This window comes from Danio rerio, chromosome 22 (assembly GCF_052040795.2).
Source record: "Danio rerio strain M-AB ecotype USA chromosome 22, GRCz13ab, whole genome shotgun sequence".
Taxonomy (NCBI): Eukaryota; Metazoa; Chordata; class Actinopteri; order Cypriniformes; family Danionidae; genus Danio; species Danio rerio.
The window spans coordinates 2,046,208-2,061,661 of record NC_141042.1 but is presented as its reverse complement, the minus strand read 5'-3'; the positions used below and the strand labels follow the sequence as shown (position 1 = coordinate 2,061,661).

Sequence of the window (15,454 nt, the reverse complement as noted above, 5' to 3'; positions counted from 1 at the left end):
TAGCTTTTCCTACGATTGAAGTCAATGGTTAGAGGTTCTCACATTTCTTTACCATATCTGTTTGTGTTGAGCAGATGAAAGAAACTCAACCACCGGTGACCTACTCACATCTGCAGCTTCTCCACGATGGACGTCCAGCGTTCTCCAGTGCCTAGACTGCAGCTCTGCACAAAAAGTTTTGCCAGAGAAGAAATGGTCGTGCCCAACAGAGCCTGGTTTCTTTCTAGGTTTTGTTTTTTTCTTCACTTTCATCGATTGGTGAAGTTTGTCGCCACTGGCTTACATGGTTTGAGACTTGTGGATGTCCTGCAGATTTTGATGTTGACAGAATGCAAACAAAGACCATTCTGCACGCAACTCTCTAAACAATCGATTAACTGTCGAAAACTCATCGATGGATTTGCTTTTCAGTGTTTGGACTATCAGCGGTGAAAATTAAGCCACACTGAACTGAGCTAAACTGAGCTTCAACTCTGAAAACTGGACTGACACTGTTTCAATCTACTAGACTTGCTTTGACACAATCTACATTGTAAAAGTGCTATAGAAATAAAGATTAATAGAACTGAATAAAAGTTTTGAACCTCCTGAGAGTGAGTAAATAGTGTACATTTTCATTTTTGGTTGAACTATCCCATTAGGATACACACTTTTTACAGTGAAATCTGATGTAAAACTCTTTACTAGCAAAGGAAATCAATGTAGCTTTACATGAAATTGAATATGATCCTTCAGCCACCAGAAATGTTCAGCATAATTGATCGAACGTGTTTGTTTTCTCTCCAGTGTGGCTCTTCATGTGTTTGTAAATGTATAATATTCTAGTGAAGCTCTTGCCACACTCAGTACATGTGTAGGGTTTCTCTGCAGTGTGGATCATCTCATGTATTTTCAGATCACCCGACCGAGCGAATCTCTTGTTGCAGTGTGAACACACGTACGGTTTCTCTCCGGTGTGGGTCCTCATGTGACGCTTTAACTCCGCAGCTCTAATAAAAGTCTTCTCACACATGAAGCACACAAACTCTCTCACGCCAGTGTGGACGTTCTGATGTGATTTTAAGTGTGTCTGCCGTGTAAAACTCTTTCCACACTCAGAGCAAGAATAAGGCTTCTCCTTGGTATGAACTCTAAGATGGATGGTCAGCTCTGAAGGCCTGAAAAATGTTTTCCCGCATTGATCACACTTGTGTGTTTTCTCTCCAGTGTGGATCAGCATGTGTCGAAGAAGGTTTGACGATTGTGTGAAACTCGTGCCACACTGAGGACACGTGCACGGTTTCTCTCCGGTGTGGATCCTCTGATGTTTTCGTAAATGCGACTGCTGTATGAAACTCTTTCCACACCAAGAGCAGGAGTGTATCTTCTCATTTGTATGAACAATAAGGTGGTCCTTCATGTCTTCAGTCAGTTCTTCAGTCTCCTCCTCCTTCACAATCAGGTCTGAAATTTAATAAAGAAACAGAGTTACGTTTTAAGAAAGAGTTGTAAATTAGGCACGCAACTCTCTAATCAACAATCGATTAACTGTCGAAAACCTTTTTAATCAATGTAGTTGATTAAGCATGAACATCATTAAAGGATTAGCTCTGCTGTAGGCTGTGCGTTACACATCCAACACTTCACACATTAAACATTAAACCTGTGCAGTTCATGCTCCACTTATTGAGTTTAAACAGTAACAAGTGAAAGCATTTACACCATTTTGGATTCAATGTCACTGCCAGGTGTCCATACAAGACTTGACTGTAAAGTCCGGCTCACACGGTGCAATTTTTAATAATCATACCCATGTCACACTGTAAGACAATGAAGACGCGCCAAACTCAGAAACGTAAGATAAGTCATCAGGAGTTTGACGTCATATATCCGTGACACATTTATTAACTCACGTTCTGAAAAGACTCCTCACAGCAAAAATAAACAATCTGTAGTTTTGCTCACATTAACATGCCTCAACAATAATATAAGAACAATACCAAACTAATACCAAAAACTAATACCAAACAAACTGAAGCTAAATCCTGAAATTCTGAACAAAATGAGAAATACTAAACAAATACTTAACAAACTGATACTTAATCCAGAAGTACTAAACAAACTGAGGCTAAATCCAGTAATACTGAACAAACTGAAACTAAATCCAGTAATACTGAACAAACTGAGGCTAAATCCAGTAATACTGAACAAACTGAAACTAAATCCAGTAATACTGAACAAACTGAGGCTAAATCCAGTAACACTGAACAAACTGAGGCTAAATCCAGTAATACTAAACAAACTGAGGCTAAATCCAGTAATACTGAACAAACTGAGGCTAAATCCAGTAATACTGAACAAACTGAAACTAAATCCAGTAATACTGAACAAACTGAGGCTAAATCCAGTAATACTGAACAAACTGAAACTAAATCCAGTAATACTGAACAAACTGAGGCTAAATCCAGTAACACTGAACAAACTGAGGCTAAATCCAGTAATACTAAACAAACTGAAACTAAATCCAGTAATACTGAACAAACTGAGGCTAAATCCAGTAACACTGAACAAACTGAAACTGAATCTAGCAATAGTATCTGGATGCAGCCTTTATGATGCAAGCTGAGATTGCATCATTCAGCCATGCAATCTCAGACACAATGCACTCAATAGAGTGAGTAATGTCATTGTGATGGGTAGGGTTAGGTGAGCGCATTAAAAAGCATTGGATGCAGCTCAGATTGCACTGCATCAGGTCTCCATCCAGACCCCTTTCAAATACAGTAATACTGAACAAACTGAAACTAAATCCAGAAATACTGAACAAACTGTGGCAATTTTTTAAATTCTGTTCTGGTTGTGAAAAAGCTGCTGGGTAGAGTTTTTTCATGGTATTTTATTTACATTGATATGCTACACCGAGCATCTAAAAATGTCCCTTTAATGGAGCCCTGGAACTTTGTATGATTTACTTACTGTGAAGCTTCATTGCATGTTTTCGCAGTGAACACAAATGTTTAAAACTCTTCCCACAAGCAGTGCAGTGAAAAGATTTCTCTCTGCTGTGAGTCCTCTGGTGCTGTTTCAGTTGTCCTGAATGAATGAAGCTCTTCTCGCAGTGTGAACACTTGTAGCGTTTCTCTCCAGTGTGGATCTTCATGTGGACGTTGAGAGTGTATTTGTGCTTGAAACTCTTTCCACACTGAGTGCAGACGAAACCTTTCACTGCTGTGCTTTCCATTAAGATACTGTGTTCTGCATTTGTCTCAGTTTCACTTTTGACATAATGTTTCTCCTCATCTTCACTCAGTTCTTCACTCTCCTCCTTCACAATCACATCTAAAAAATAAGAAAGTAACATTTTAAGAGGCGAGTTTTTAACAAGATACAACAATCACAAATTTGTAAAGATCAGGGGTATCGCCAGACCCCAGTTACTGGAGCACATGCCCCAGTAAAAATTTGAGATATGATTTACTTCATGCAAGTGTATTAATTTAGAGTGGTAATAAAGATGTATAAATAAAGATGTTAGGGGCCATTTCACATTTGCCATCATGTTCGTTATTTCCGATGGAGCGCGCCCCTTTATTCTCTATGTGCAACCGAAACAACGCTGGTGAAAGCAATGTACTGTAGTTTACTTGAAAACAAACTGATGTATGCGTGCAGAAAATCATTCCTGTGCACCTAACATGTGCCGCTTCCGCTCTCGGTGTGGATCCCGGTTGTTTACACGCACGCTGATAAAATATGTGGAGCTCATGCTTTGTGAAACCAGAGTAACAGCCTTTTATGCAGGAATCTCCCATTCCCTTTAAGAGTCTGCTATTTACATGGTGACTTTGTAAGTGGATAAACTGAACGCTTTACTAGCGAGAAAACAGTTAAACAGAGCATCTGCAGCGCGAGGATAAAGAACGAGCCTCCTCCATTCAGCCTCTTTACTTTTACTCTTTACTTTGGTGGAGTAAGAAAACTGTAGACACTCACTCGACTGAAGACATCCATTAGCCCACATAATTAACTTAGTTTGTTAAACGCAAAGATTTGTTTCCAAACTATTTCTAAATTCAGTTCTAATCTCCAGCAAAGGAATAAATGAACAATAAAAATGAAGTGTGGTCAAAAAACTGAGATTTATATAAACACACGTCCTGCTCATATCCACATGTGGTTATGCAGACGTCTCCAAAACCACACAGATGGTAATAATAATAATAATAACATTAAAAAATGCAAATAGTCATGAATAAACTAAGAAAAGACCCCGAGGTGACGAAGGCATGAAGGCAGTGGTGTTTATATTGATGTAGAAAATAACCATTTTTGTAACAATTTAATCCTTTAATTCTCTTTCATCTGTAAAGATATTTGTGTTTTGCTGTTCATCCTGTGTGTATTAAGCAATGGGTAAGTGTTTGAACATGCATAGGCGCATAACTAACGTGCTCTGTGCTGGACTTTAGAGCAGCGTTTAGTTGGTCAATGGTGCGGCCTATTTCAGTTCCTCAAAATCGCTCCAACAATGCACTTAACACACCTCCTTTATAGACCAGCTCACCCATGAGTCCACAAAGTGCCGCAAATGGATTTGCTATTTAATCAACGTGGCGCAACACATGAAATTAGGCTTGTGCTGGTCTGAAAATAGCAACAAATCATACCCATTCATGTCTTGCGCCTTTTATTGCGCCGGGTGTATGATAGGGCCCCTAAAGTTGAAAAAATATGATGATGATGATCTTATTTTGGCAAAGCATGGCTATGACGCTGAAAAGAGGGATGGTGAGTCAGGGAGGAAAGACTTAATAACATTAATTTGTTGGGCCTGATGCTGCGTCAATGCAAACGTGCAAATAGACATCTTGTGGCGCGGTGCGAATAGTGCGATACCCTCGAATGGCGTGGTGCGAATAGTGCGATACGCGCGAATGGCGCGGGGCAAATTGAGCGTTTTGCGCGTTTGACACGCTTATTGAGCGTTTGCGCGAATCTCTCAAGTTCGAAAATCTGAACTTTAGCGGACATTCGCACCGCATTAACCAATCAGAAGCTTGCTCTTGTGGGGGCGTGATTGTGACGTAGAACCTGTTGATGGTGTCCCGGGGGAAATCCTCCAGGTGACACCGACAACAAGTCATCAAACTGGGCTGGGCTCAGTCAGAAGCACCGCTGAAAGCCTCCGTTATCCAGGTTCAGTTTCTGGAGGAATTTATGAGCTCACAGAGCTGGATGCACCTCTGAAAGCATGTAGTGGACTCAGACAGGACCCTAAACATATCGACGCTGTTTTCTTCATAAAATCCATGTTAGCCTTTTAGCAACGAAGCTACAGTCACAGGGCAGACAAAAGCCCTGCCCATCACGCGAATCCGCTTCTGTTCTTAAGGGAATTTGACGCGCGAATGAAGCGGGGTTTGACGCGCATATGAAGCGAGTAAACGCAAATGTCCATGCGGCTATTTACGTGCAAGTAGCGCAATTTATCCATGCGTTCCGCGTCTGGTGTGAACACCGCATAAGACAACAGATAACTCTAGAAAACACATTGTTTTGTATTCTACTAAATTGTCATAATTAATATTCATGCAAGAGATTTCTTAAGTGATCTTAGCATATCACTACAGTTGTGTCTTTACAGTGAGTTACATTTAGGGTTGGTTTCTGTTATTTATTTAGAACAGTAATTGTACATTAATAATAATGTTTGTATTTAGAATAAATATAAATTATTACGACAAAAAATAGACTAATAATATATTTATATTTGTTTGTATTAAATATTTTAAAATAAACTGGGGGTTGGGGGATCTTAAGGGGGGCCATGCCCTAGTAGATTTATGTCTAGCAACACCCCTGGTAAAGATTAACAATCTGACTGTACATCAGCCTCATTATTGAAGAGTAATAAATAAACACAAACCTATTAGTTCTTCAGTCTCTTCCTGTTTAATTCTGCAGGGTTCTGGATCACTCATCTTCTCACTGTCCTTCAATAAACTCTGTCTTTGTCTTTCACTGATGGCGGCAGAGCTTCAGGAGAAGAAACAAGAGAAATCTGATTTATTTACACTGATTGAGGAAAAAAACACATTATGATGTTATATCTTGTGATACAATATTTGATTTGCTTAAGTCGGGTTACACCAATAACATTAACTTATTGTGGAAGTTTGTAGTACATCAATGTAATGAATGATGGAAAAACAGGAACTCTTGACATGAAAAAAGAGGATTTTAGCAGCTCTAATAATATTACTGAACCTCATAATAAAACTAAATTAAAAGCCATTCAGGATCAGATTAGCTTATTATATACTGGGATTTGCAGGACACGATCATTGATATTGTAATTACTTAAATTGCATTTATATCAACATCTAGTTTAAATGCCAAGCATTTATTCCTAAAAAAATTATTTGCTAGTTAGCATTAGCCCATCTATGCACAGAAACTGGGATTTCTTAAACTTTTGAAAATGAAGCGCACCATAAACTATTACTTGATTGTTTTCTGCTTCAAACTTCATATATCTGCCACAGTAGATTCCCATAATTCCCTTTACAGATCATACTTTGCGATATTACGAACACAAACGGTGATTAAATCAAACAAACACTGTAAACAAACACATTCACTCATGTTGTCTCAGAGCTGCTCTCTGCCTGCTGTATTGTTTTGGTCAGCAGACACACAGATAGAGGTGAACTCAATGCAGAAACTAGTCGCAGATTGTCGCTTTAATAAACTGTAAAGTGTGTTTAATTGTTGTGTAAACACGAGAAAAAGCGTCAACGACTCACCTCAGCTCTGAAGACTCTTCATCTCGTTGTTTTGCGGCGGCAGGCAAACCAACAAAAAGGTGCACTACCGACACCTACCGGACTGGAGTGTGAAGCATTAAAGGCTGTGTTGGAAATGCCATACCATCAAACTACTCTTACTGTACTACAGTATTCAGTGTATTTTGTTCTTAGTACGCAAATGTTCTATATGCATGCAGTACTATATTTTCCAGAATCTGTTAAATACAACTGAAATCAGTACACAAGCTCCAACTCATGCTATATTCGCAGTATGTGACATATATACTATGAATAGTACACAAAGCGGGTGACCCAGTGGCTCAGTGGTTAGAACTGTTGCCTCACAGCAAGAAGTTTGCTGGTTCGAGCCTCGGCTGGGTCAGTTGGCGTTTCAGTGTGGAGTTTGCATGTTCTGAAGTGGGTTCCCTCCATCATCAGACAGCAAGAAGGTCGCTGGTTCGAGTCCCAGCTGGTTCAGTTGGCTTTTCTGTGAGGAGTTGCATGTTCTCCTCATCTTGGTGTGCTCTGGTTTCCCCCACAGTCCAAACACATGTGCTGTAGGGGAATTGAAGAACTAAATTGGCCGTAGTGTATGAGTGTTTATGGGTGTTTCCCAGTACTGGGTTACAGCTGGAAGGGCTCAGCTGTGTAAAATATATGTTGGATAAGCTGGCGGTTCATTTCACTGTGGTGACCCCTCCACATGTGATGAATACATGGACTATAGCCTAAAGAAAATGAATGAATGAATAAATACAGACATTTTCTGTATGTCTGAAATTCCCAGGTGACCTACTACTGATGCTGAAATCTGATGTCCGCATCTGATGATTAAGATTAAAGGTGCATTTTTTTGTAAAGCATTAGATTTGTTAGAAGTGTTGTAAAAAAATAAATGAGTGAATAGAGAGAACCCAGTCCAGGAGACTCGAAAACAAGCAGAATTTCTTTTATTGAGTCGTGTTGGTTAATCTGCAGTCATACAGCGTCTTTAAGAAGTCCACGTGTCTGCAGGAGCCTACTGGAGGTCTGCAGTCTGCGAGTTTTATCACAAGTCTGAATTAAGGCAGAGATGTCATGTCTATATTTTGTTCTTAGGAGGAGGGAAGGCTAAACCAAGCATGCAAATTCAGTTTTGGAGTCAGCAGGGTAACTTGCCTTTTCATGCCTGATCTCATCAGCATGTAAATCTGCAGAGTGGATGAAAACAGTGCGCAAATGATGTTCTGGAGACAGAAACCGTCTGACCAGTTGACCGACTTTGCATTTGCATTCCTTTGGAGACAGTCAGAGTTCAGGAAACCAAGACATTTTGGTACCAAGACACCCTAAAAACAACTTTTCAGTTATATATAGATTATATAAATTTATATTTCCACAATAGCATAACACAATTAGCATACAGCTCTTTCCTTAAATCTAAGCGATATCCTAAAATGAAAGTATATTCCCGTTTGTAATTAAGATCAAATACATTAGATACGCATGTCGACGACCAAACGCACCATATATGTGGATCACTCCAATGTAATTTAAGCTAAACGGATTACCAATGTTGAAATGTACTTTATAATACAGTGCAAGATATTATAAATAGCTCTAAATACTATCGTAATACATTAATTGAAATATAATGCATTATTTGTACATTACATCATACTGTTAAACGCTTTGTAATAATTATAAATACATTTATTTTTTGGTTGAGACATGTATTTGTAAATGTAACAATTTGAGTAGCTGTGCTACAATAACATTCAGTGCGAGCATTTCATGTTACAACCTTGTATCGCACAACTTTTTGAAAAATGTTTAACAGGCTTATTCTAAAAACTTAGCCCTATATACATTTCTGGAGATCGCGAATTACTTAGCCAGATGTATGAATGGCTGCCTTACGTCTTTAAAACAAACTCTAGGGGGCGATATGACATTCCTTTTTGCACTTACCAGCTGACCGCTTACCTCTGTGTGGACGGCTTTCCAGTTTCCAGTGGCTCGCCATGTACATCGGCAAACTTGAGAGACAGAGAGGAGTTTACCCAGAGTCCAGTGAAAAAACGCTTCTATAAAGCGGGTAAGACAAAAACAGAATCCAAAAAGTAAAATAAACAAGTAAATAACAGGGTGAGAATGTGGAAAAGTCTGAAAACATGGTGAAAGTCAGGCAGACGCGAGGGCTTTTCTTTTTCTGGATTGCTTTTGAAAACACTGTCGGTTGGGTTTAGGGAAGTGGGTGGGTGCTGGTTAATCTGTGCATTTTAAAACATCAGTTGGATTAAGGAAGGGAAAGGGTGGGTCAGTCGATTGGTCAGTAAGTCAGTCAGTCGACAGCAACCTATGGTAGATTTACGCAAGAACAGCAGGCGCAAACAGCACTTGCAAGAGAAATTTGAGGTATCAAAGTGTACACAGCGGCCTCTTGTGGATTCATGATAACAAAAACTGCTAAAAAAAGTAGCTCCTGGGACGTATTTGTCGCTCTCCAGAAATGTATATTGCAGTACATTTCCAGAATGAGCCAATGTTGAAAATGTTTGCATTGTGCAGTGTTTCTCAACCACGTTCCTGGAGGACCACCAGCTCTGCACATTCTCCATGTCTTCCTAACCAAACACACCTGACTCAGTTTATCAGCTTATAAGCAGAGACTGAAATACCTGACAGACCAAGGAGATATCCAAAACATGCAGATTTGGTGATCCTTCACCAAATGAACGTGGTTGAGAAACACTGACATAGTCCACACTGCCTTACACACTTTTCTTTAAAATCTAGTAGCCAGCACTGTAGTCGTGTACTGTATATAGGGCAGCAAGCCAGTGTGCCATTACAAATACAACCAAAGACTCGAAACTGAATCATAGCTTTATTGCCAGGTTTATTCACACATCGGAGAAAAACACAGAAAATAATGGAATAAAAATAAAAGTATACAATTTAGCATTTAGCAAAGTGCATTGCAATACACATTCATTTATTAATTCTCCGTCAGCTTAGTCCCTTATTTATCAGGGGTCGCCACAGCAAAATGAACCGCCAACTTTTCCAGCATATGTTTTACACAGCGGATGCCCTTCCGGCTACAACCCAGTACTGGGAAACACCCAAACACACTCATACACTACAGCCAATTTAGTTCATTCATTTCCCATATAGCGCATGTGTTTGGACTGTGGGAGAAACCGGAGCACACCAAGATGAGGAGAACATGCAACTCCTCACAGAAAAGCCAACTGACCCAGCTGGGACTCGAACCAGCGACCTTCTTGCTGTCAGATGACAATGCTAGCCACTGAGCCACCAACATTTTTAGGCATTAACTGCATTTACCAAACATACTGAAGTCAAGCCAATGGATATTCCACTGCAGAGCTGGACATGTGATTACACAGGTGGGGATTATGCTAGTTATGCTAGATGTTGTCCCATTAAAGGGCCATGAATCCCCCTCGTTTCAGCAGGGTGTTTTCACACCTCTACTTTGGAAAAAGTCAGAAAAGTGGGCGTGTCCAGCTCTGTTTAGGGGGGAGTGTCGGAGGAAGAAAAGAGGCATGGTGTGGGAGTGTCTATTTGGGCACGCGCTGACTTTCAGAGTCAAAACACACAACCACACACGCAGGGGAGAAAGTGATGGTGTTTACATGGACATCTGTAGTGGAATTATTTGCCAAATTATTAAATGTTGGACTTTAACTGCAGTTTGACTCTTTCATTCAGGGAATTCATTCATGTCCCTCCCGACAAACGAGATATTTGATTGAGGAACTGCTCTAAGCGTGTATTTTTCAAGCAATGTTTGATACCGCACGGCGAATGAGAGAAAAACCCTCCGCATTTCCCGGAAACTTAGATGCACACGGCAGGTAGTGTCAGAAAGCCGCGTGTGTTATTCCGGTCACTAAATGCGGTAAAAACCCTACACGAGGTTAAAGTTTGGTTGTGGTGCTAACATGTTTACACTCGGTGCAATAGTTAACTTAGTTCGATACGAACAAACTGAATAAATAAAGAGCACTGGTCGCTCACTTACCAAATCTGTAGAGACAGGACAATCACCAGCAACTAGAGCCGCGTCTTTATTAAGAGGAGACTACAAGTGAATCCGGATCTCAGCGTTTGCAGATGAGAACAGCTCTCAGGTAAACAATGTTCCTCCTTAGACACGTAAGTTATTGTTGTTGAGCGTCGCGTACACTGTTAATCCACACGTGACTCCAGCTGAGCTCTCACAGAGAGAAAATGAAAACAAAACTGAACTGCAGCAAACTATAAAAGCAACACTTCACGCTTGTTTTGCCAACACAACGTGGCGTCTCTGTCGTCTAAGCACTGTGACAGTAATGAATATTAATGAAGTTGCACAATAGAGCGCGCTGATTGGTTTGAACCAAGCCTTACTCATGCATTAATGCAGCACACTGTAAGACGTAATAAGACTCACTCTGGCACAGACGTCCAGTCTGCACGCTGGAATACACGCTATTATGTCATGACCGTGACGCAGCTTTAAAAATTCGTTTTAAACAGGAAGTACGAATTTGCTTGAAATAACGCAAAAACAACCAATTTACACTTTTTAGTGAAATATAGGTGTCCTAATAGTGTTTTTAGCAGTGTGGGACACATATACCAATGTCAACAGCTCAACACATGTGTTTTGGTGTTTCGTGACCCTTTAACAAATGATTGGAATTCATCAACATACACAAGTTTAACTGTGAAATCTGACTTTGACAATGCAGACAAGAGTTTTCAGGAAGGTGAATTGCGTTGATGTGTAAAACTTCTTACTAACAAAGACTTGTTCTATGTATGAACTCTAAGATGTCTGTTCAACTCATAAGGCCTCAAAAATGATTTCCCGCATTGATCACACTTGTGTGTTTTCTCTGCAGTGTGGATCAGCATGTGTTCATTAAGACCTGCTAATTGTGAGAAACTCTTCCCACACTCAGTACATGTGTAGGGTTTCTCTCCAGTGTGAATTCTCTCGTGTGTTTTCAGACCCCCTAATTGACCGAATCTCTTGTTGCAGTGTGAACACACGTACGGTTTCTCTCCGGTGTGGGTCCTCATGTGACGCTTTAACTCCGCAGCTCTAATAAAAGTCTTCTCACACATGAAGCACACAAACTCTCTCACGCCAGTGTGGACGTTCTGATGTGATTTTAAGTGTGTCTGCCGTGTAAAACTCTTTCCACACTCAGAGCATGAATAAGGCTTCTCCTTGGTATGAACTCTAAGATGGATCGTCAGCTCTGAAGGCCTGAAAAATGTTTTCCCGCATTGATCACACTTGTGTGTTTTCTCTCCAGTGTGGATCAGCATGTGTCGAAGAAGGTTTGACGATTGTGTGAAACTCGTGCCACACTGAGGACACGTGCACGGTTTCTCTCCGGTGTGGATCCTCTGATGTTTTCGTAAATGCGACTGCTGTATAAAACTCTTTCCACACCAAGAGCAGGAGTGTATCTTCTCATTTGTATGAACAATAAGGTGGTCCTTCATGTCTTCAGTCAGTTCTTCAGTCACCTCCTCCTTCACAATCAGGTCTGAAAATTAAATAAAGAAACAGTTACGTTTTAAGAAAGAGATGTAAATTAGGCACGCAACTCTCTAATCAACAAACATGTCGAAAACTCTTTTAATCAATGCATCTTCTCAACAGTTGATTAGGCATGAACATCATTAAAGGATTAGCTCTGCTGTAGGCTGTGCGTTACACATCCAAAACTTTACACATTAAACATTAAGCCTGTGCAGTTTACACTCCTCTTATTAAGTCGAAACAGTAACAAGTGAAACCATTTCCTATAGCATGCCCTAGCAGATGTCCATATATAAGTCTTAACTGTAAAAGCCTGGCTCACATTGTGCAACTTTTAATAATCTTATAAGACTGCAGCATGTCTGACAGCATAAACATTTTACTCATGTCACACTGTAAGATTATATGATGTCATACTAAAGGACAACAAAGACGCGCCGAACATGGACACACAAGAATACCCATCTGGTGTTTGACATCATCCTAAATAAATCCAGAAATACTGAACAAAATCCAGTAATAATGAAACAAACTGAAACTAAATCCAGAAATACTGAACAAACTGAAACTAAATCCTGTAATGCTGAACAAACTGAAACTAAATACAGTAATAATGAAACAAACTGAAACTAAGTCCAGAAGTACTGAACAAACTGAAACTAAAACCAGTAATACTGAACAAACTGAAGCTAAATCCAGAAATACTAAACAAACTGAAACTAAATCCAGAAATACTGAACAAACTGAAACTAAAACCAGAAATACTGAACAAACTGAAACTAAATCCAGTAATACTGAACAAACTGAAGCTAAATCCAGAAATACTAAACAAACTGAAACTAAATCCAGAAATACTGAACAAACTGAAACTAAAACCAGTAATACTGAACAAACTGAAGCTAAATTCAGAAATACTGAACAAACTGAAGCCAAATCCAGTAATACTGAACAAACTGAAACTAAATCCAGAAATACTGAACAAACTGAAACTAAATCCAGTAACACTGAACAAACTGAAGCTAAATCCAGAAATACTAAACAAACTGAAACTAAATCCAGTAATACTAAACAAACTGAAGCTAAATCCAGTAATACTGAACAAACTGAAACTAAATCCAGAAATACTGAACAACTGGAACAAATGGAACTGTGCATGATTTACTTACCGTGAAGCTTGACTGAATGTTTTTGCAGTGAACACAAATGTTTGAAACTCTTCCCACAAGCAGTGCAATGAAACGGTTTCTCTCTACTATGAGTCCTCTGGTGCCGTTTTAAATGTCCTGTATGAATGAAGCTCTTCTCGCAGTGTGAACACTTGTAGCGTTTCTCTCCAGTGTGGATCTTCATGTGGACGTTGAGAGAGCATTTGTGCTTGAAACTCTTTCCACACTGAGTGCAGGTGAAACATTTCACTGTTGTGCTTTCCATTAAGATACTGTGTTCTGCATTGGTCTCAGTTTCAGTTTCACTTTTGACATGATGTTTCTCCTCATCTTCACTCAGTTCTTCACTCTCCTCCTTCACAATCACATCTGAAATATAAGCAAGTAACATTATAAAAGGCGAGTTTTTGACAGGGTACACTGATCATCACTTCACTGAGCACATCCACTGATAATCTAGTGCATTTTAACATTTTTATTTTACTTGATTAATCTGAACTACTGAACTAAATATTCATTTAATGGCAACAATGTATGTCAGTGTTTCCTTTAGGATTTTTTTCCAGCTGTGGTGGCAGGCATTTTACACAGATCTACTAACTACCTCTGGCGTTACTTTAATGACAAATGCTGTGAGCACAAATGTTGTGAGCACACACAATGTCTACGTTAATGATTAACAACCTCACTGTTCTTCGGCCTCATTATTGAAGAGTAATGAATAAACGCAAACCTATTAGTTCTTCAGTCTCTTCCTGTTTAATTCTGCAGGGTTCTGGATCACTCATCTTCTCACTGTCCTTCAATAAACTCTGTCTTTGTCTTTCACTGATGGCGGCAGAGCTTCAGGAGAAGAAAGAGAAATCTGATTCATTTACACTGAATGATGAAATCTTGCAGGTGATCTATCATGTGATTGTAAGTTTCTCAAGTCAGCAGAGATCAAGCAAATTAACTACATGTGATGAACTTGTGGATCTAAAGACATCAGTACAATGAATGAGGATAAAGTAGGAACTATTGACATGGAGAGGATTTAAGCAGCTCTGATAATATGGTTGAACCTCAGACTAAAACAACTGAAAACCTATTCAGAATCTGTTACACTTTTGTACATATCTCGCAAGAAAATGTATTATGTTGTGGTCCTCTCCTAACATTCCTTCTGTCAACATGTGGATAAATCAGATTGCCATTTTCTTACCCTCGGAAAAAATGACTTATGGCTCTGCTGATTTCTGGCATATCTGGAATCCTCTATGCGAGTTTTTGGAGAAAGTATCTTGAAAGATGCATCTTTTTACTTTAATTTTAATTTTTGTTAATTTTACCCTTCACAAAACACCTTAATTACTAGCCGATGGACGAATGTATAATAGTTGGCTATAATATTGTATATAATGACATGAGACACCTATAACCACTGTCCTGATTGCAAATAAAAAAAAATAATCATTCAAAAAAACTAAATAAATAAACAAAAACATTCAGGATTGGCAGATCAGCTTATATACTGAGGGTTTACGTGATTTTGCATTCAAATCAACATCTAGTTTAAATACCAAGCATTTATCCCAAATATAAAGCACCACAAACTGTTAATTTGCTGTTTTCTGCAGCAAACTTCATAGATCTGCCGCAGATGATTCCCAAAATTCCCTTCACAGATCATACTTTGCGATATTACAAACACAAACGTTGATAAACTTAAACAAGCAGAGTAAACAAACACATTCACTCATATTGTCCTCTCAGAGCTCCTCTCTGCCTGCTGTATTGTTTTGGTCAGCAGACACACAGATAGAGGTGAACTCAATGCAGAAACTAGTCGCAGATTGTCGCTTTAATAAACTGTAAAGTGTGTTTTATTGTTGTGTAAACACGAGAAAAAGCGTCAACGACTCACCTCAGCTCTGAAGACTCTTTATCTCGTTGTTTTGCGGCGGCAG

The 15,454-nt window shown here is 39.4% G+C and overlaps 2 protein-coding genes across 2 annotated transcripts in view; both read right to left on the bottom strand.

The window, feature by feature from the left end:
• The window catches only part of LOC101883071 (zinc finger protein 502), a 236,288-nt gene that overhangs the window by 94,828 nt on the left and 126,006 nt on the right, over window positions 1-15,454 (bottom strand). The window lies entirely within an intron of this gene.
• The window catches only part of znf1159 (zinc finger protein 1159), a 40,566-nt gene that overhangs the window by 8,339 nt on the left and 16,773 nt on the right, over window positions 1-15,454 (bottom strand). The window contains exons 4-8 of the mRNA XM_088651648.1: window positions 11,601-11,889; window positions 6,786-6,817; window positions 5,906-6,015; window positions 2,956-3,318; window positions 754-1,443 (exon numbers count right to left, since the gene is read on the bottom strand). Of these exons, the coding sequence (XP_088507774.1) occupies window positions 754-1,443; window positions 2,956-3,318; window positions 5,906-6,015; window positions 6,786-6,817; window positions 11,601-11,889 (1,484 nt within the window). The remainder of the gene's footprint in view (window positions 1-753; window positions 1,444-2,955; window positions 3,319-5,905; window positions 6,016-6,785; window positions 6,818-11,600; window positions 11,890-15,454) is intronic.